Here is a 21,863-nt window from a genome sequence, read left to right as displayed (position 1 = left end):
GTATCATAACTTTTGAACTATATGAGGTATAATTATGAATTTTTCGCTGAAATCATCTTAAAAGATGGTTTTATAATCTTACCTTATAATATGAGTGCCCTGTATCTGAGTGATGGAAGCAAGTGGATTAGAAGTCGAGTTTCATATGGTATTTCTTGAAACATCCATCTAAACACAACCCTGACTCACATTCACTACACCAAAAATAAATTCTTTCCTTTTACCATGTTTCGCGCACATGATACATCTCTTTTGAGGCTTTGCTTTTTTCCTTTGGCTGGAATGCGCTCCAGGAAATGTAATTCTGTGAGTCTTTTAGGCGGCGGCTCAACTGATGGCCGGCCGTATACAGGATGAGGAAAACCAGATCCGTAATTTTCCACGGGACCTTGTGCTAGTGAAAGTCTGAACTTTAGCGTGCCCATGTTTTTGTTATTCGGGAGACACCGATATATGACCATTGCATTATGTATTGCTACATTGAGTAGCCTCTGGAATAACTTCTGATACCACTGCTCTTCTTTCGTTCAAGAAAGTACAGCTGTAGCATTTGATCCGTCAGATCCACTCCTAGCATGTTTCTGTTGTAATCACAAACAACCAAGGGCTTTGTTTCTTGTTTGTTTGTTTTATTCACAACCACATGCATATCATCTTTGTGGTATGTTGATATCATAGTCACTCGGCCATTGTAACCGTGAGGTCAGTGTTCTATTTAGACTGACTGGCAGAGCTGCAGGAAATTGAAAGTTATGTTTACATGAACAGAGAGTGCATTCTTTTCAAAACAGCCCGGTGCAATCATCATCATGCTGGCATGGTTCGTTCCATATTTATGGACCTTCGAAATTAGGCTTACAGCTTGGCGTACTGTGTACGGCAAACCGCAGGTAGGACCCTTTTAAATACCAGTGTACCGTGTATGGCAAACCACGCTGAAGGGTTAACAAATCACTACAGAACAGGCTGTCTCAGTCTGTTATAGCTTTCACTAGTCACTACTCAATTACGATTCTTAGCAATGGACATCCTTCTGCTCTCATGCCTGCTGGCTGCCTACCATCTCACAATTCATGATGGCAACTGTCATGGCCACAACTGACCCGTGATGGCAACTAATGGCATCATTGGCCAATCCTTGTCTACTTACTCACTAATTTTCCTCACCGCTCCTCATTATATAGCCTGGGGTCAGACTGCATAGAAACCACCACCTCCGCTGGCTCTTCTACTACTGTGTGATGTTTGAGACAGCCTCAGCCTAGCAACAGCTTGCTTGTTTAATGACATGGAAGCATGTTTACTGGCCATTACCTAGCAATGGTCTTTTATCATGGCTCCACTATTCCGGCTTCCACCATTATGTCTCACTGATCCCTCCTTAAGGCTCCTGGTCCCACACAGCCTACAGAAGTATCATAAGTTCTCCTTCTGGGCTGTGGGGACACAACTTCCAGAAGTGTCCTGTGCTCCTACAATGCCAGCACATAAGCTACCAGTAGACTCTTCTTCCATTTGGAAGGGTGAAAGCTCCTTGACATTGTCCTGTCACTCATGTTCGGAGCCCGAGGGATGATCCACTGCCACCTCCAGCTTAAGGGTCTGCCTGAGGGCCTCACTGAGTGTTTTCTCACCTAGCAGAATTAGCTGCTGTTTTATGCCTCAGTCTTCATTTCTTCCATGCCAGTCTCAATTTTGGCTCTCATCTCTTCTTGCCTGATCTTTATCATTGACTCTGTCTTTTCTACACAGGTCTCCATTGCTCCTAGGGAGTCCTTCATCTTTTGTAGCCAAGCCTTCATCATGGTCTTCATTTCTTCGAGGTTGGCGTCTGTCTTCTGTTTGCCTCCATTTTGGCTTTCATTTCTACTGGATTGGAATCCACCTCTGCCAGTAGTTATTCTGTCATTTCTTCCTTTTTCATAGTATGGCAATATGGCGATCCAGTGCAGTCTCCAATCTAGTCCAGCTAATCCAATTAATCCCACTTCTGCCACCAGCTGTCAAGATTCAGTCATCAAACATGCAGTTTGGATTGGTAACTGGATTTACTGAACACTTATAACTTGTAACTACAGGTAACTATAACCATTTCATAAATCTACACACTCTACAGATCACTGTAAGTGCAGCACACATGAAATCTTCTATCTTTTACTAGGCGCTGCTTGAAGGTTTTCTGCTACAGTGCTCATATCTTCAATGGATGGCAGATGGCTATCAACTAACTTGCCTTGCCATTTCTTGCTATAGCCTCGGGTCAGATCACACAGAAAACACCACTTCCAACAGCTCCTCTAGTGTTTGATGATGAGGGAGCATGCTTACCGGCCGTTACCTAGCAATGGCCTTTTCTCTTGGTTCCACTATTCCAGCTTCCAGCCATTATGTAACAATATATTATTATACACGTTACAAGGTACATATATTGCATATACTTTAGGGGAGATTTAAGGGGTTTCAAGCATAATACTTATTTTGGTTTAATGGGCTGTCTTTAGAATGCAACCCACATTAGAAGTGACTCCACTGTAATTACTTAGCAGAAACTTTACCTTACTCTCCAACTTATTTCATACTTACAACTGCACTATATACAAACATTATCTTGCTTCTTAATTCTCAGATTATCATCAAATGGAGGGCATCATGTACACCAAGATGTCACAATACATTTAAGCTAGGAAACAAATACCCACTGTAGCAGCATCCAGCGACAGCCCACAGCTCTTCTCATTTCTAAAGCATGAATATATGAAAAAGCATACACTATTTGGGCCCAAGATGAAGTAGGGGAAGAATGTAAAAAGCTATGTAACAGCAAGGTTCACAATTTGTGCTCCTCACCTAGTCTGCTACAATGATTAAATCAAGAACGTTCAGCTGGGCCAAAAATGTAAGTAGACTAGGAATGAAGAAAAAGGACCAGAAGTTTGACTGGGGCACCTTAATGGAAGGATGTAACTTGGAATATCAATACAGTGACAGGAGGATATTACTGGAATGAATCAGAGGAAAAAAAAAAGTTGTAAAATATATACTGGATTATGTTGGCTCGATGATTTGAGCCAATAAGCTTTCACAAATGCCTGTGATAAAGCTTTGGTTTCCATTCGGCCAGAGAATTTTTTGAACAGCTGAATAAATATTTAATGCTCAGAGTGACACAGTTTTTATCTTTTGCACTATGTAGTAACTGTATTTATCACTGGATTTTAGTTGCACCCTCAATACTTTTACAAACAGAAGATTTAGAAAACACTCTATCAACATGAAAAAGATATTTATAAAATACTGATCATAATCATTACTTCACATGTCAGATTCAAATGAGAACATTCGGAAAATGTCCCATACAACAGTAGATTTAATAACTTTATATGTAATTAGAAGCCATCATTGAAAAAAAACACATACCTGGATAATAGAAGTACGACCCTGGTTCGATTTTCCTAGACCCATCCCTTCCTGCCAACCCATCTTCTGAAGCAACTTGTTACCAACATTATCAGATCCAATTCCAGTCTTTGTTGGCTCCTCATATGAAACAGAAGCAGCATCCTGTCTTGTTTTCAGGTACTTCTCCTGAAACAATTATCATTTCAATCCACATTTGGATCTTCCCCAGGCATTTTCTCAAATATACTGATCATTACTAAATCATCATAATATGAGTTCATAATAGAATTATTTTAAGCTTAGGGATAAAATTATTTAAATTAGTATTTGTGTCTTGTCAGGATGATGTGGGTTTCTGTGATGCTTGTCATGTATTAAATGGTGATAATATCTTCTCAGATTCATTGTTAATGCCTGATTTATCTGAAAATAAATTTACACGTACCATCATAATCCGAGTTATGAGTAATATGCATTTATATTGTAACTATTCCTATATCTATGTTCTTCAATAATTCTGTCATCATTTGTATCAGAGTCATTTTCCGTTAAGGTTTCCCTTTCGTTTTTTGAATCCTCTTTGAATTTGGGGGGTAAAGTTTTGTTTTGAGTGTATTATTTCTTGGTGATAATGTTTTTCTTTGGTGCTCATAGTACAGTTTTTAATTATTGGTATTTGTTTGGGTGTTTGTTTGATTAATTAGGTAAATTATAGAAGAATTCTTGTGCTCATAAGGGTAGCATGAGTTGTTAATACCAAAGCTTAGATGATTTTTGCATCAGAATGTTTCATGCGAGCTTTCACAACAAATAGATTCTAAAGTGTCCTGATGATGGCATATAATACTCAGAATTACTGGTTTTCAGACTTCATCCATCATTTAGTATTCTAGAAGCTAGAAAAAACAACCAGGATCTGATTCTGAAACACTGTTTCTCTACTTTTTAGAATGCCAGATGATGGGCAAAGTAATTCTGAGTTTCACAATAAAACTGGTATCTTACAAACAACTGCAATTAAATCAATAAAATAAAACATGTGTAACTTTCAAAACCGAAGAAATAAAAAATTAATCGAAATCTATGGAAGTATGGTCTGATACTTACTTACTTACTCATGGAGCTGAGTCCTTCTGGAGGAGCCGCCACTTCTGCAGCTACTCAAGAATTTCCCAGCATTTTATGGAACCTGAAGGTTCATTACCATGTTCACAAAAGCCCTCCACTGGTCCCTATCCTGAGCCAGATCAATTCAATCAATACCATCCCATTCTCTCTAAGATCCAGTTCAATATTGTCCACCCACATACACCTTGGTCTTCCCAGTGGTCTCTTTCCTTCTGGCTTTCCCACCAATATCCTATATGCATTCGTTTCCCGCATTCGTGCTACATGCCCTGCCCACCTCATCCTCCTTGACTTTATCATTCTAATTATATTTGGAGAAGAGTACAAGTTATGAAGCTCAACATTATGCAGTTCACGGCACAGCATGTCCCCAGATTGCAGATGGAGGAGATAACCTCCAGTTTTGGAGGGAAGCTCTGAATATATTGAATAAGCAGTCGTGGACAGCCAACAAGGTGTGGCCCTCCAGCTTGGGGGTTGGGGGTGGGGCTAAAAACTCCTCACCGTAAAAAATAAGTATGTTACGAAAATTATGGCCTGATATAAAAATAAAATTAAACTATGATTTATAATAATAAAAAGATAAAATGTCTTCTCTATTCACACTGAGGGGGCATGCGGTAGCATATTTGGTTGAGGCACTATGCTACAAGCCAGAAGGTCGCGGGTTCAAGTCCTGATGAGGTCATCGGATTTTTTCAATTGACCTAATCCTTCCAACTGCACTATGGCCCTGGGGTCGACTGAGCGTCTAATAAAAATGAGTATGGGGTAAAGGGCGGTGGGCGAGTAGGGCAGCCAACCTTGCCGCAGTCTATGAGCCGATTGCCTAGAAACTTCCAACTCTTCAACATCTCACAACCCTATGGGCCTCCACGGTCTGTCAGAAGGATACCTTTACTTTACTTTACTTTACTTTACTATTCACACTTATTTTAAAAACCTATATATGTATCATTGCTTTTGAATGCAACCGTTCACAATATAAGATATGTTGGATTCTTGAAACCAGGACACACACAGTTCCACTTGACACTTCACTTACACTCTCCACAAGTGACAACACAAACTGCTTTCTGGGCGGTTATCCCTCATACAAGGTGCTAAAGAGTTTGCCTTCCTTTCATACGAGGATGAAGGCATCCAAGTTTTCTTATTTCTAACATATTTTTCACCAACAGAAGTCAAATTCTGAATTGTAATACTCAGCACCACAAAATTCCAGCTGGTTGAAACTATAGAGAATGTTATTACTGGGTTTTTGGACTTTGTCCATCAACTGGTATTCTAAAGAACACTAAACAACAAACATTTCAAAAACTGATGTTTCCACCCTCAGGTGAGGTGACCAGGGACACCTACTATGTTTGGTTAGAAAGAGTGAGTGAGGTTAGGTCTTTCCAATGGATCCAAAAGAGAACGTGTCTCCCAATCCCTTACCTGAGGATGGAAACAGATCCAGTTTCCATAATGTTGTGTTCTTTAGAACACCAGAAAATAGACAAGGTCCAAAAGTCAGTAAAAGTAAGTAAAGCTATCCTTTTACCAGGCCGTGAAGGCCCATAGAGTTGTGAGACGTTGAGGGTCCCACACTATCTAGACAATCGGCTCAAAGATGGTGGTAAGGTTGTCAGCCTTACACACTGGCCACGCTTTACTCTCCAGGAAAATTATTTAATTAATTCCTGGTACTCATTTCTGTTAGAGGCTGAGTAAACCCCAGGGCCTAGTGTGGCCGGAAAGATTAGGTGAACGGAAAAAAAATCCAATGACCTCATCGGGACTTGAACCCGTGACCTTCCAGCTTGTAGCATAGCCCCTCAACCAACTATGCTACCGCACACCCCACACCATTGTCAGAACCCTCTGGAATGGACAAGTCAAGTAGATGGTGGCAAGGGATATTTTATCCATTTTGAAACATGCTACCTAGCAGAATAGGTACATTTCACTCCATTACTCTTTTCTAAACACCCTATATGCACACTGTAGTTGTCAATAATGACTGATTCACAATGCTACCACATTCACTACAGAATTTTCCTGCAGCTGAGAGTTTGCACATCACAGACAATATGTACATTTTTTTTTCTGCCTTCCCATATCATTACTGCAAAATCTCCCAACGATATAGCTTGCATGTCAACCTGATGCAGCATGACGATTGTGAATAACAAATTTAAAATTATGTGGCAGGAAGTGGCTGTGGCCAAATTTGTGATTGGTTGGTTACTTAACACTGTCAGCATAAGAATATAGAGCATCAGATTTTTTTTATTGCTAGTGGGGTGGGACTAAGTCCCTTGTACTGCGGTCACTTCTGGCCTATTGTACCAGCCCCAGATGATAGGTGACGGTGACTGTGGAGCAGTTGGTGGAATGAAGATTGACAAGGGAAACCGAAGTACTCGGAGAAAACCTGCCCCAGCGCCACTTTGTCCACCACAAATTCTTTTCTTTTAAGATTGCCTGCAAACTCCATAACTGATGCCAGCAGTGTCTGCAAGTTCGTGCATTGTTCAGTGAGTCTTCGTTGATGAGTTGTCAAATTTTTTCAACATGACACTCGAAGTGAGAAGCCTTAAGGAGATTGGAGCTGGAAACAGAAGCACAAGACCCAGCCCACAAGGAATGAAGACTAGACAATGTCAAAATCATAGGGTAAAAAATTAAGACCAGTACGACACTGTGATGCCACTCATCAGGGCGATCAGAGACCTCACAGACATGCCCCCCTGGAACAGGAGAAATGGTGGGATACCTGTAACCTCTTTGAGACAAGCAGCTGTAAGGAAGAGGCAATGTTACATGATGCCTGACGCCTAGAATAGCAGAGCCAGAGGTGACAGCCACTGTTAGGCAACGGCTTGGCAAACACACTCCTGGGAAATGGATATGTAAGCAACAATATAAGAACTGTTGGAAGCAGTGTTTTCTGTGTGGTCTATGCCAAACGTTATATAACATGGACTAACAAGACAAGTCAGTCAGTTGAAAGCTCTTAGCTGACAGCCAGTCAGGAGTAGGCACTCACAGTTGGTGGTTAGCAGCCAGCATGGAAGCAAAGGAATATGCACTGTTAGAAGCTGCTACCAAGCAATGACTAATGTTGATATAACAGTCTGAGAACATTTAGTGTGTGCTGTAGTGATTTGTAGAGCATATAGATTTGTGTTATATTTATATATTTATATATAAACGTTCAATAAATCCAAGCCCTGTGTCTAGTCACAAGCACATAATATTTTTCATTTAGTTCTTTTTATATACTCACAATGAATGATACAATGTAACCTCAATATTAACCTTTAATGGCCGAATATTGCGTATACATGTCGTAAGCTGTTGGCCGAATGACTTGTGTACACATCGCAGGACACATGCTCTCTTTGGGAGTGCTGGCAGTTTGACCTTGGGTTGGAAACCAAAACAAACCTACACGAGGTCATGTCAGTGGTTCATTCCTTAGCACTGAACAAAGAAATTGTTTATTTCGGTCCTGGTTTCGATACTATTTACGTTTATATATGACTGTTTATGACCTGCTCAGCCAAATATAGCCCAGCTTTGTTTCGAGAACTGATGAGGAAATATTTATCAGTGCTTGGATATGAGCTCTTGCAAAGCCTTCAAGGAAGTCTGACGCATTCGAGGATTGGTTTTCAGTGGTGTATTATCAGTCAGGAAGTCAGTGACGGATTGTCTAATATTTCTTTATCAGTTAGAAAGTCAGTGTCAGACTGTCATATATTTCTTTATATATCCTTTTTATTTTGCATCTTGGAAGAGGTATAAACCCAGAGCCAGTATTACTTTCTGAGTAAAGCCATCTTCACCACTGCGACTTTCAGTATGTGTCGGACTGGCACTCTTTTCGACTAGTATTATAATTACTTTGAATCACTATTTTGCGAATATTACCAACAGGTGAGAGTGTCGCTTTGTCAATCAACATAATTTATTCGATTTTGCTAGAAACCCCCCTCCCCCAAGATGATTCTTCAATCGCACAAGCCAAATATCACGGTCAGTGGCGTTTCTCGGGGGAAGGCCAAATTTATCAGGGGGCCCAACTGAGTTGACTGGAGTTGAAAAAGTCACAACACTGGCCAACCAAAGGAAACAAAGATGTTGTCGTGTGTTTCGCTAAATAAGAAAAACAGGAGCACCTTCTTCTATTGTAAAAAGTGCGATTTTGCTGTGAAGTGGACTGTTTCGAGAAGTGCCATGAGTGTCAGTGTGACTATCATAGTGAAGTGACTGGGAACTGAAACTGTGAAGTGACGCAGTTCAAACTCGCCTACAGTAATATTATTGTATATAGAGTGATTATATTTACAATATCACCAAGTCTCAAAGCTGAATATCACAAGGCGAATATCACAGTCAGTGGTATTTCTCGGGGGAGGCCAAGGTTACCTGGGGCCCAACTGAGTCAACTGGAAGTGAAACATTCACAACACTGGCCAAGCAAAGGGAAACTAAGACGTATTTGTTTTCAGAATAAGATGCGGTAAAGTGTCACGTTACGTTGTGTGGGTTCAGCTGCTTCGAGAATGTTGGACTGCTTCGAGAAGTAGTACACGCGCATCGAGTGAGAGTGATTGTAAATTTGAAGTGACGCAGTTCAAACTAGCGTACAGTCTGAACAAAATATTATTGTAAGAGTATATAGTGTGATTATATTTACAATATCACCATGATTCAAGGCTGAAGAAAAATCAATGGAAAAGTCCTTTGGAATTTCATAACATATACAATAAAAATTATATTTTGCAATTCATGACAAAATAATCGCAGTTAATTTTCATTTGTAAAAATTGCTCTTCTGTGTACATGAAGAAAAATTTATTGTCTTTCAAGTTGTTTTTAGTTTTTATTTCTATGTTGCATAGAACGGAAAATATGGATTTTTTCCTGACATTTTGCAAATTTAATTAATCAAGGTGATTTAAATACCGGTCGCATGGGGCTCCCGGCAATTTAAAAGTCCATACGTTAAAAGTTAAGATAATTTGCAAAATTCATAAAAAATCTCTTTTCTAACTGAGCTACATAATATTAAAAAATGGTTTAAATATGTAACCACAGGTTTTTCCATAAGATTCAATTATGCACAATACAATATGGAACTAATGTTTAAAAAATAATATAATATGGCAATATTATTTCTTCTTTGAAGTGGTTATCATGGGTACATGAAAGTAACAAAGCATAATTCAACATTCCCTTTGTCATTAGCAATATAGGGATTGAAAAGTTAAAGATTCTCTTAAACAAACAAAACCTGCTCTACTCATAATCAGCTGCTAATGAGGAATTCTCCTTTATGAGAAAAAATGCTGCAAGCTCTAAGTCAAACAAACATGGCACCCACAATCAGCTGCACATGTGAGAATGAATGCATTAATCTGTATCAGACTTGAGTAACAAACATAACACTTGAAGCCCTTTAAATCATGCCATTACTTATGTATGTACACTACATTCCAGATTGCTCAAAATGTCATGACTGGATTATGTGCAATTTTTTGACACCCCATGCATAACAACCATTGTGAATCTCAGACATCATATTGTATAAGAGTTATCCGGAAAGTAAAGATACAAGCCCAGTAAAAAGGCAAGGTCCCCCCCTCAGAAATGGCAGTGATGCCATGTGAGATAGGTACCATATGACAGGGCTGAGTTAACTGGCCACAGTCAGGGCAACGTTGTACTCACAGTTTGTGTGTTAAAATGGCTGTGTTGATCCAATATCCCGCCAAATGTGAAGTTTGCGCAGTGATTCAATTTCTTCATGCAAAAAGGAAAACTGCCACTGAAATTCATTGCCAAACTTGTTTCTGTTTATGGTGAAGATGTTACGAACAAGCAAAACGTGGTGAAATGGTGTCATGAATTTGAAGCGGGAATAAATAATAAATAATAATAATAATGAAATAAGGAGTGTAAGGATATTCACAGTCACTGATGAAATCATCCAAACGATTGATGAAAACATTCATGCTCACAGATGTTTAACCATTACTGAACTTCACCAACAATGTCCAGAAGTGTCAAGAACTGTTCTTCCTGTCTGAGAGAGCAGGTGGGAGATTTCTATAATGCTGGAACAAAAACTAGTTCCCAGAGTCACTAAGTGAATTGCGATCCATGGTGACTGTGTTGAAAAGTAAATAAAGCTATTATTTGTCACGGCGATGACTATGAAGAAAGTCGTCTTCTGGGTTTTGGCGCCGTGTATTCTTTGTTTTGGCCGATGTTTCGGACGAACATTGGCCAAAACGAAGAATACACGGTGCCAAAACCCAGAAGACGACTTTCTTCAAAGCTATTGTTGTTTACATTCCCTACAATACGGACAACACTTTGTAAGATGAGGCACTGACTAAACAATTACGTAACATTAATTTACTACATCTACATCACGAGCATCCTATACAATCTTATACATAAAGAAAAAAAAAAGGAATACTCAAATTTATCCATGGGAATGCAATGAAATTACAAAACCAACGACTCATTCGATGATATAAAACATCAATTTAAAATTTTATTCTTGTTTTACACTATAATTTCCATTTTATATAATCTGATTTATTGTATTTTTTATGTCAAGTGTTTTATATGATTAATAGTATTGTATCCAATTGTAATAGTATTGCAGTTCAGTGGTGTATATATGTTAACCGTGTATTTGCCTGATGATGGCTATTGACAGCCGAAACATGTAGCAGAGCTGTAGCTAGGCACTGAGCTTGATATTTGTTGTGTTGTGATGGTTAATAAAGAAGTTGTAAATAAAGGTGCGTTGTAAAAGTGCTACAAGGGAATGCATCCAAAAAATGCTTTAAAAATATTTTCTAGAATTTGTATCTTTACTTTCCAGATATACTTGGTATGTAATTATACAATGTACATTATGGAAGAGGCACATAAACTGCACATGAGCCGGTAAGTGTTTAACTTTCTAACTCACTCAAATGAACAAATTTATGTTACCATGCTCACAATGAAGCTCTTCATAACATGCATGGGTAGGACCATTTGGTATTTCTGCACCTATTACATTATGCTGGTAGCACAAATTTTACCTCATGTTCATCACACATCATAAACTGCCATCATGAAATAAATTTCACCACCATATAGTCACAAAAAGAAGAAAAGGAACAAATTTAGTTTGCTGGAATTTCATACTGTCACATGAAATGACTATGCTGTGGGTTATGATACGAAATGGTTTTATTACACAGTGACTCCTCTTAGTTACAATTGATTACAAAAGGCCTTTTAATCCCCACTGCTTGCTTTCACCTGCCCTCCTCTGCCATCTTCCTCATGATGTCTTCTTCTCAGCTCTTCACTGCACCTAACTAGAAGCATGCTCCAAACTCTGGCTGGTCTGGCATGCTTTTTATATATCCTTATAGCAGACTGCCAGAGTGATACTGTTTTCAATGATACCCCAACTGTTGTGCATGTACGAGGCTGACAAGGATTTCAGATTATTGCCTCTTAGTAATAGACACCTTCTGATATTTCTGCAGTTCCAATATTCTGCAATCTATGGATTTCAGACATCCCATCACAGCATACAATGTACATTCTCTTTGTTCTTTAATATCATTAACAAGGTCACCGCTACCCTATTTTGCTTTCTGATGAGCTGTTAACTTGACACATATTATATTTTGCTTCATACCCAAGTCTAAGCTCTTGGGTTTCATTCCAATAACTAAGGGTTTTAAAAAATTCACTATGTGAAAACTGAAAAAGAGCAATGTTCATAGGACACAACTTTACACATATGCCTGTGTAGCTGTATTCTGCACATAATTATCCTACCTAGGTCAGTGCAAGCTCAGGGTAAGAAGATACCTGTGCAACAAAGCGGAGAAAATACACTGCATAGTGCCCCTAAACTAGAATTTAACTAGCCAGGTGACAGAGTACGCAAAAAAGAAGTGAAAGGGCTACTGAATTGAATGGATATCATGTAATGAACATTTCTCAGCACTTACAGCTGGACCGAACAGGTTACAGGTCTAGACTTAACTTCACAAACAAAACTGCACATAAACATCGTGGTGACTACTTATGAATCACTTCTCGGTGAAGATGCCTGAAAAAAGTTCCTTGCCCGCAATGTAAAGAGACTGATGGTTCCAATTGTTTTTGCCACTATAGTGAAGTCCTCATTATAGGCCATATTTGTTCCATGAATGATCCCATTGCAGTTTTCATTTGATTGTGCCTGTCATTAAGAATCTGCTGGCACTTGCAAACTCAAGTCATAATACTGAAGTTCAGTATTTACAACTTTGTCCATAAAGTTCTAACTTATTGTGGCATATTTGCTCTATGCAGTTGTTCAGTTGTATCGAGTGAATGGAATCACGACAGTTGAAGACTGGCAGTGACTACCACAGGAGAAGTAATTGGGATACTGAAGTTGTGAGTAATGTAACTGTGGATAAAAGCATACAATAAAAATTCGCTAGATCCAAGACTAGCGTGAAGTTATTTGTCACGTCACATACAGCCAACACGTGACATTATTAACTAATGGTTCCTATCCTCTTCAAAGTAGTTCCTTCCGCAGACAATACACCGTTGTCAGCGTTTCAACAAGCCCTGGAAGCAGCTGGTGAATGCCTCTTTCAGAATGGCTGTGACCTCCATTGTCACAGCTGCTTGAATAGCTTCTATATTCTCATGTTACCGTCCTTTTAGCGTTATTTTCAGTCATAGAAATAGAAAAATAGCATGGAGACAGGTCAGGGGAGTATAGGGGATGTTGAAGCACAGTAACGTTGTGTTTATCGAGAAATCTGCTGACACTTAGAGCTGTGTGTGGTCTCGCATTCTCATGCAACGAAGTCCACTGTCCAGATACCCATAGGTCAGGACGATGTCAAAGTACCTCGCGCATATGCCTGAGTTCGGAGATGTAAAATTCTTGGTTGACACTTTACCCTTGCAGAACAAATTCGTGATGAACAATACCCCTGGAATTGAAAAAAATGATTATCATAGTCTTAGTTTTTGATGGCTGCTATCTCACTTTCTTTGATGCTGGAGAACCCGTTGACCGCCATTTGGTGCTTTGCCTCTTCATTTGCAGGTCATACTGGAAACACCAGTGTTCACCCTGGGCAATGATACTGTTGATGAACATGGAATCCTTCTGGGCCTTGGGTAACAAATCAGCACAAACTGAAGCTCGCATCTCCTTCTGATCCTGAGTGAGTGTATGTGGGACTAGCATGGCACTGAGTTTTTGTTTACTCAAGTTCTCTCAAAATTTGGTGGCAGGTTGATTTACTGATATTCAGGGCATCAGCTAACATGTGCACTGTAACAGTATGGTCTTCCCGTACAATGTCTCTGATGCGAACCACGCTGTCTTTGTTCCGGGAACTCAAAGACCAGCCTGATCTTGTGTCATCCTCCACCAACACCCTGCCTGACACTAATCGCCTGTGCCATTCAAACACTTGTGGCCAAGATAAAGCTTCATCATCGTAGGCATCATGCAGAAGCTGCAATGTCTCTGTGGCTGTCTTGCCCAGCTTCAGACAAAATTTAATGTTAAGTCGCTGTTCAAACTGAACGTCCATTCTTCTCACAGCACAAATCCACAACTGACAATTGACACGGGTTTTCCACCATTCCCTGCCGCCTAGTGGAGGTTGAGTGAACAAACGTCAATAACACGGGCAAGCTGTAAGAAGTCCCATATTTAAAACACCTTTCCCCGGAATTGCCACCATTTACCTAAGCCAAGATATAACATCAGTCTCGGAACTTTATGGACAAAGGTTGTACTTAATGTGATTGTTGCATGTTTCACCAGCAATAAGGATCATTACAAACTTTTCATGTAATTGTGTTCCAACAAGGAAAGAAGCAAATAAAGCAGAAATAGTGAAGTTCAGATGTAAATAAAATTGCAGTTTGGCACAGGAACCGTGTGTGCTCGATGGTCACTGCTGTATAGACACTGGTAATTTGCATCATGTTCATGGTAAGAAAAATAAGAATACTACTGACTGCTATTAAACTTGCATAACTTTTTTCTTTTTATGCATTAGATTAAAATTTGATAATATGAGTCAAATACAGTTTAAATAGTACAGAATTTCTATAAACCCCACAAATTTCCACTTGTGTTGTGACAACAACAAATATTTCTTCTTTAATTTGGATGTTATTTAGTTCTAGTTCAAAGCAGCCTATAACACAAATTTATCAATTTTTCAAACTTTTATGAATTATTTTTACAAGAGACTGCCCTTAAATGTGTGTGATATTGTGGTTCCACTAAACTTAAAAATAGGTTGTTACCCACTCATGGGCTCTTGCCTGAACAAGGAAAAGTAATGAAGTGCAGCAGTTAATATCTGACTTTTCATTCTTACCTTGAGGTGATTAGGATGAGGAGGTTCTGGTTCTCCAAACTTCTGGCGTCGTTCCTTTGCTCGGTCCCGGTACTTCTTATTCCTCTGTTGAGGATCATTTGGATCCAAACCACGGACATGATACCAACTTTCCAAATTCAATTTGTGTAAGTCTGAGAGCTGCTGATGCCTGCAAACATGATGTGCTGTTACATTGCATGTACATGGAACAAATAAGAACTGATATAATATTGAGATATGTAGGCCATTTCTAGGAAACGACTGGCAAACATATTTCTGTGGACATACAACACTTGGACACAAACCACCACTGGGTGTTAAACAAATATATTCATGGATACAAATATAAAAGGTGTATACTCATGGTACCCAGACATTGTTGTGGAAGCAACAGGTGTAGTCGTCGATGCCAGAGAGCCATAAACACTTCCTCAGAAACAACACTATATATGCACCCATCCAGATAAGAACGAAGTCATTCGTAAGTCAGTCATAATTCAAGGCATGTGCAGTAGAAAGGAGAACCAAGAACTAAATTAGAAGTGAGTGATTTGTAAAGCAGTACCAACCCAGTCACAGTAGAAAAGAAGACAGTTCTAGTCCAGTCAGAATGGAGTGAGTCTTAGGCAGTCATTTATTGTGAGCTGTTGTAATTGATTGTCATTATGAGAGACTGTAAAAGAAGATAACAAATGTAATCATCCAGTCCAAACCTGTTATTATTAATCATGCAAACACCTAATACGTGTCAACTGGTGTCAGAATTGGACGGATTGGAAACTGATTTGTATCCTGATCGTTACACTGCAACACCATGGAACTGCAACAAATAACGAAAATGCTGGCCAAGATGGTAGCCAGCCAGGAACAGATGATGGCAGAAACTAGAGCATGGTGAAGAGATGATGGTCTGCCAAGAAACTACGGAGTCATGTCCAGAATCAAGGAGGCAATTCCAAAGGAAATGCAGTTTGAAGCAGAGCATTGGGAGGTCCCCAAGAAGCACGCCACAGTGAAATCTTCTGGAGCACTAAAGTGGTAAAGAGACCAGAACCTAGCAGCAGAACGCTGCTGTAAGCCTAAGAATGGGTCCCAAAGGAAACTGACTGTTGCCCAAAGAGGGACAACCCACGATGAAGGAGTGGCACAGTGCAAGGTACACGTCAGGAAGAATCAGACTAGGGACATGGGACATGGTACTTCAAAAAGAATGACATGTGGGAGGGGGCATCAGTCAAAACCGGAATGCAAAAGTGGAATTATGGGTGAAGGCATAAGATGGCAGCTGCGTCTTAAGAATGAGAAGACAGCTGGCTGAATCTTCTGACTGGAGACTGTGAGGTGAATTGCCAGATCTTCGGTCAGGTTATGAAAAATCAGGTATAGGACACTGTGGTGGGCTCAGCCCCACCCGAAACAGAAGATAAACCTACTTGCAGCTTCAGCATAAGAGGAACCAGAAATGTGGGAGCACTGGCCACTCAGGACAGTTTTACCCCCACTGTTGGAAAAGAGAAACACAGTATGATGGTGATACACCTGGATCTACTGGCATCTTATCAGGAAGCCACTCAGAGCAAGTGGCCTTAGGGAGGGAACAATGGTAGTGGCTGGAGAAGCCACCACAGAAAAAAAAAATGAGCAATCTGAAGGAAGGTGAGATGTCATGAGCAGAAACCTCAGGAAGGAAGGAAGGAAGGAAGGAACACTGATACACCGATAGGCTACTTGGGACGAACAGCATTAAGGATAGGGCAATGTGACATGTACGCCATTTCAAGGAAATGAACACAAACCATCACTGGGTGTTAAATAAACGTGTCCATGGGTATGAAAATGAAAAGGGCAGACTCATCGAAACCAGAGTGTTGCTGCAGAAGCAACGGGTGTATCCGCGGATATAAGCACGCAAGAAACACTTCTTGGGATACCACAACACTATATAAGCGTCTATCCAGATAAGAATGAAGGCACTGTAAGTCAGTCATAATTCAAGGCAGTCGCAGCAGAAAGGGAAACCAAGAACTAAGTTATTCATAAATCAGAAGTGAGTGATTCATAAATCAGAACCAAGTCAGTCACAGTAGAAAGGAAGACGGTCACAGTCCAGTCAGAATGGAGCAAGTCTTAGGCAGTCATTTACTGTAAGCTGCTGTAATTGCCTGTGATAAATAGGATTATGAAAGGAGTTAATAAAACCAATCACCCAATTCAAAACCATTATTATTGGTCATGGAACCATAAATATGCTGTAAGAAGATTTTATCTTCTTAACGTTTTCCTCAGTTCATAAGAAGATCCCTTACAATCAACCTACAGGTGAATCCCACTTAGAACATAATGTATTGTAACGTGTTTCGCCACTGAAGATGCCATTCAGATTGTTAATTGGTTTATTTAACAACCTACAAATCATAACTACGATTCATTATGACAAGGTTGCGGGTTTACACACTTTACAAACCCTACTCACAAATCTCTTCACACTATCACGATTCACTCGTTACAACTGAACTCGGTGACTACTACAATTTAACTGTCTTTGGGGGCTGCTACATTTTAGCTGACTCCTTAGGCAGTGCAGTTCTCCTGTAAAACCTCAGCCAGACAACGGAAAGCGCCTAGCTTCCGTTGCCTAGTCGCCTTGTTTACAGGTGTTGCTGGGCAATGCTGTCGAGAGTAGTCTCCTGCTGCATAGCAACTGCGGTATCCCCCACTACGTCACTGCTGTCACCTGCCATGTCACAGCGGGAAGCGCTGCCACGTCACTGCGGGAGAGGGAGCAGAGCCCTGACTGGCCTGTCACTGTAGTAACAGCGGTGCTGTTACACCACCACTGGAAGGGGAGGGGGCACCCTGCATAGCTCAAATACATCACACTGCTCCCTCTTTAAGGCTGTTTGTCCCGAACAGCCTAATGGTACATCCCTGTTCCTTTTATTTGCAGGCTGTTCTTGCAATGTCTTCTTTTTTGTCCGGCTATCCTCCATCCATTACATCCGCTCCCCTCTTAAGACCAGCTCTTCTCGAGCGGTTTCCTATTAACTTGCTAGAAGATCCAGTTGTATCACATTCACTCCCCACTTTCCTCCATCGCACATTCACTCTCTCTGGGGAGGCCAGTGCTTCTATTTTGCCGGCTCCTCTTCTTTGCTCTGCTTCTTTTTCGTTTTGGAGGGGGTCGACCTTTCCATAGTGTCGAGTTTTTGATGTTCGTATCTGCTGGGATTCCGTGCAGCATGTCTGCTTGTGCACTTGCACATGCCTCAAATTTTCCTTTCAGGATGAGTCCTTGTGTCGTCCTCTCATGTTCAAGTTCTTCTCGTGCTTTCTTTGACACATCTTTATGCGGGCTTGTGTGTGACTCCAACTGATCTCCCTGGAGTCTGAGTCTCTTGCGCTGTGTCACATTTGCACAGCTAGTCATCCTCTTGTCGGCCACGATCAATCGCTTCCTTCCGGGTCCACCAGTTCCCTGAGTAAGGTTCTTCTTCATGACGTCTCTCTTGTGTCATGCCACTGTTGCACAACAGGACATCCTTGTGTCACTTCTCTTCTGCGGTCCACACTTTTCTTTGGGTCCAAGATTTCCTGAAGATATTCCTCTTGAGCCATGCCACTGTTGCATGGCGGGACACCTTCCTGCAGGAGGCAGCGAACTTCATCCGGGATCCACAAACTCTTCAGGTTAGTTCCTTTGGCTCTCCACATCACCCTGCAACTTGCTTCTTGCCCCTATACCGCTTCTTCCGTCCTTTGACCAGTTTCACTACGGCATCCTCGTTGGGGAACTCTCGTTGTTGGGCCACCTCAGGTTTCATTTCCACTGAGGTCGCCTCTTCTTCTTCTAGACATGCCTCCATCTCTTGGCAGGCCATCGTCTCTTTTCTGGTATCGTTGTTTCTTCTTCAGGTTCTACGACCAGTATCACTATGGGGACCTCTTCTTGTTGTGCCGCCACAGGTTTCGTGTCCACTGAGGCCGGCTTTTCTTCTTCTAGGCGCAACTCCGTCGTTTCTTGGCAGGCCATCGACATTACATCCATTTCTGGTTTGATTACAGCCACCATCTCCTTGTGGCTGGTGCCTATATTTTCTTGCATGGCTCTCGTCCTTGCTTGGATAGCTTCAATTCTATGTTGGATTGTCTCATCCAATTCTGACCGCATAGATCACATTGCGGCCTTCATCTCTTCCTTGTCGGCTTTTCTGTCAGCTTTCATCTCTTCTCTGTCGGCCTTCCTATCGGCTGCTGCCTTTTCTTGGTTGGTGTCTAATTTGGCCATTAAATCTTCTTTGTCTGTCTTCCTATCAGCCACCGCCTTGCTTCCCTATGGCCTAGTCGCCTTGTTTACAGGTGTTGCTGGGCAATGCTGTAGAGAGTTGTCTCCTGCTGCGTAGCGACTGCTGTATCCCCCACTACGTCACTGTTCTCATCGGCCATGTCAACGCGGGGGAGGGGGCAGAGTGCTGACCAGCCCGTCACCATAGTAGCGGCAGCGCTGTTACGCCACCACTGGCGGGGGAGGGCGTGTCCTGCATAGCTCAAATATGTCACAGTATTCTTCAAAAATGTGTATGTTGAATGTTCAAATTTGTTTATTTTTATGTTTATGTTTATTTTTTCATAAGCTATATCATTAAATTTGTTAAGGTTAATTTGTTAAAATGTGTGTAAGGATGGGGTTGTATGTTCATTAAGCTAACTGGGAGTCGCATTTTATTACTCAGTTGTTTGTATATACAAATTATTCATTTCTTCAAAGTTCATAAACAGGGGTTGACCTGTACCACATTCATGAAAAAAAATCCCATTTTAATATAACTATATAACCACAACTTTAGAATCCAGAATTCGAGAGAACTATTTCCTACAAGTTCCTACAGCTTGATTTTGGTTGTGGATAAGGACAGATACAAATTACAGTAAAAACAGCTACTGATTGATTAGAGCTCATAACAAGGATTTAAATTAGTGTGGCAAAAATCACTGGATACATCAATCCACCCCTCCCATGACATTCATAGGCTTTAAGTGGAACAAGAGTCTGTTCCATCCTTTACATATGTATTTTCCACTTGTCTCCATGTTCTGTAACTGTTTTACATAAAGGGAAGATAACCAACAGCTTTACGTCCTAATTTCTTAATTGATTTGTCCCAGTGAAACCTTTGAGAGTTTCTATGTATTTTATTTCTGCCGCTTGAATTCTATTATGGTCTCTCTTCTTCAACATCGATGTTCTGCTTCCACTTGAAATCAGCGGAACTGCCATAACCTCACAAAATATTAAATTTGTTTCTTTCCCAGTTTCGCCCTTCAACATGCTCGATATTATGCCATGTAAACAAAAATATAGTTTTGTATTACTTGCATCTTTACGTTTCTAGGCAGGAGAAGAGAAGACAATGTGTTCTGAACTGAAGGGTAGCAAGCACTACCCAAATTTAATCTAGTCTTTAATTTCCTCAGGATTCAAATTCCAATATTTTACTGTAATTCTCAAATACTTCATTTCTGTCACATTTTCACATCTGGTGAAGACACAGGAGTGATTTGTAGAGTGCGTAAATCAGGGAGACTGTTACAGTTACTTGTAGTTACAATTCATATAGGTTCAATAAATCCAATTATCAACCCAAACCATGTCTAGTCCCTAACACATGACAGTATTAATGTTATCTCCCATTAGATTTATGTCATCATTACAGACTAGAAGGCAATGCCTTTCATAATTTCACTCACATCTGATTCTCATGGATCTTCTTATGGCATATTATAAAGCAAGTTGGAAAGCAATGCGATGAAGAATGGCCTCATTTCAGAACATTCTGAATAGTGAACATCAGCAAATGTTTAACTACACACACTTTAACACAGGTTTCATATTTTAATAGCTCTGACTAGTTTCATGGGTACCCCAAGCTCTATGAGAATACTGCACAGTACTTCCCTCCTAACTGAATCACAGGCTTCTTTTAAGTCTGAATAGCTGATGTACTCTCTCATTGCACTTCCTATTTTCTCTAGTATCTGACAAATGCAAAAAGTATGATCAGTAATCAATGTGTTACATCGAACCCATGCAGATTATCCAAAATAATTTCATCTACATATGGACTTAACCCTTAGAGGATATTGGATAGAATTTTTATATGATATTGAAAATAGTGATACTGCTCAATAATTACTACAGTCCTTTTGCACTTCTTGTAAACTGATACAATAACAGCTTCCTTCCACTGCTCAAGCAATCCTTCCTTACTCCAAACAGAGTTTGTGGACCTTCACCGTAATATTTCACCTGCTGCTTGAATTTGTGTACCAGAATTTCATGAATATTTGGCAATTTATACTTTTACACTTTGCAATCTGACTGTGTGTCCTTCCATCAGGAGCTGTTCAAGTAAATTTAGGAATGCTCAATATGGAACATTGTGCTCTTGACAATTAAATTTTTTGTTGTGATAAAGTTTACTATTCTTAAGTCTATTATTATAACCAATTTAACCCTTCCGCACCAACATCCGTGTGTTGCACCGATTCTTTAAATAATCGTATGCCACCGACATCTGTGCAGTGCACCGACCTGCGCAGTATTAGCTTAGAAGGACGTTGCTGACAAAACGAAGAAAGATATTCCAATTTTCTTTTCAGGAGTACATAGATTAAGGTTTCATCTTTCAATTGGTATATGAGTTATTTATTTTGGACGAATTTTTAGCACGGTATTTTTATTTTATATCGTTAGTGTAATAGTTCGTACTTTTGTCTCATTGCGCCTAGATTGCATTGAAATTTTTCAAATTCTAAGTAAGGAAAATGTATAAAACTATATATCTTTCGACTCTATGGTCTTTGCTTGTCTATATGAGTCACTCACTGAAACCCCAGACGAAGGTTTTCCTT

At 40.2% G+C, this 21,863-nt stretch overlaps 1 protein-coding gene across 3 annotated transcripts in view; it reads right to left on the bottom strand.

Moving 5' to 3' along the window:
• The window catches only part of LOC111869340 (RNA-binding protein 5), a gene marked incomplete at its 5' end in the record, with an annotated part of 74,056 nt that overhangs the window by 16,813 nt on the left and 35,380 nt on the right, over positions 1-21,863 (bottom strand). For all 3 annotated transcript variants that reach the window (XM_023860796.2, XM_023860797.2, XM_023860795.2), the window contains 2 exon segments: positions 3,418-3,585; positions 14,955-15,123. In XM_023860796.2, the coding sequence (XP_023716564.2) occupies positions 3,418-3,585; positions 14,955-15,123 (337 nt within the window).

Source organism: Cryptotermes secundus, unplaced genomic scaffold (assembly GCF_002891405.2).
Source record: "Cryptotermes secundus unplaced genomic scaffold, Csec_1.0 scaffold541, whole genome shotgun sequence".
NCBI lineage: Eukaryota > Metazoa > Arthropoda > Insecta > Blattodea > Kalotermitidae > Cryptotermes > Cryptotermes secundus.
This window is presented reverse-complemented; position numbering and strand designations above follow the sequence as displayed.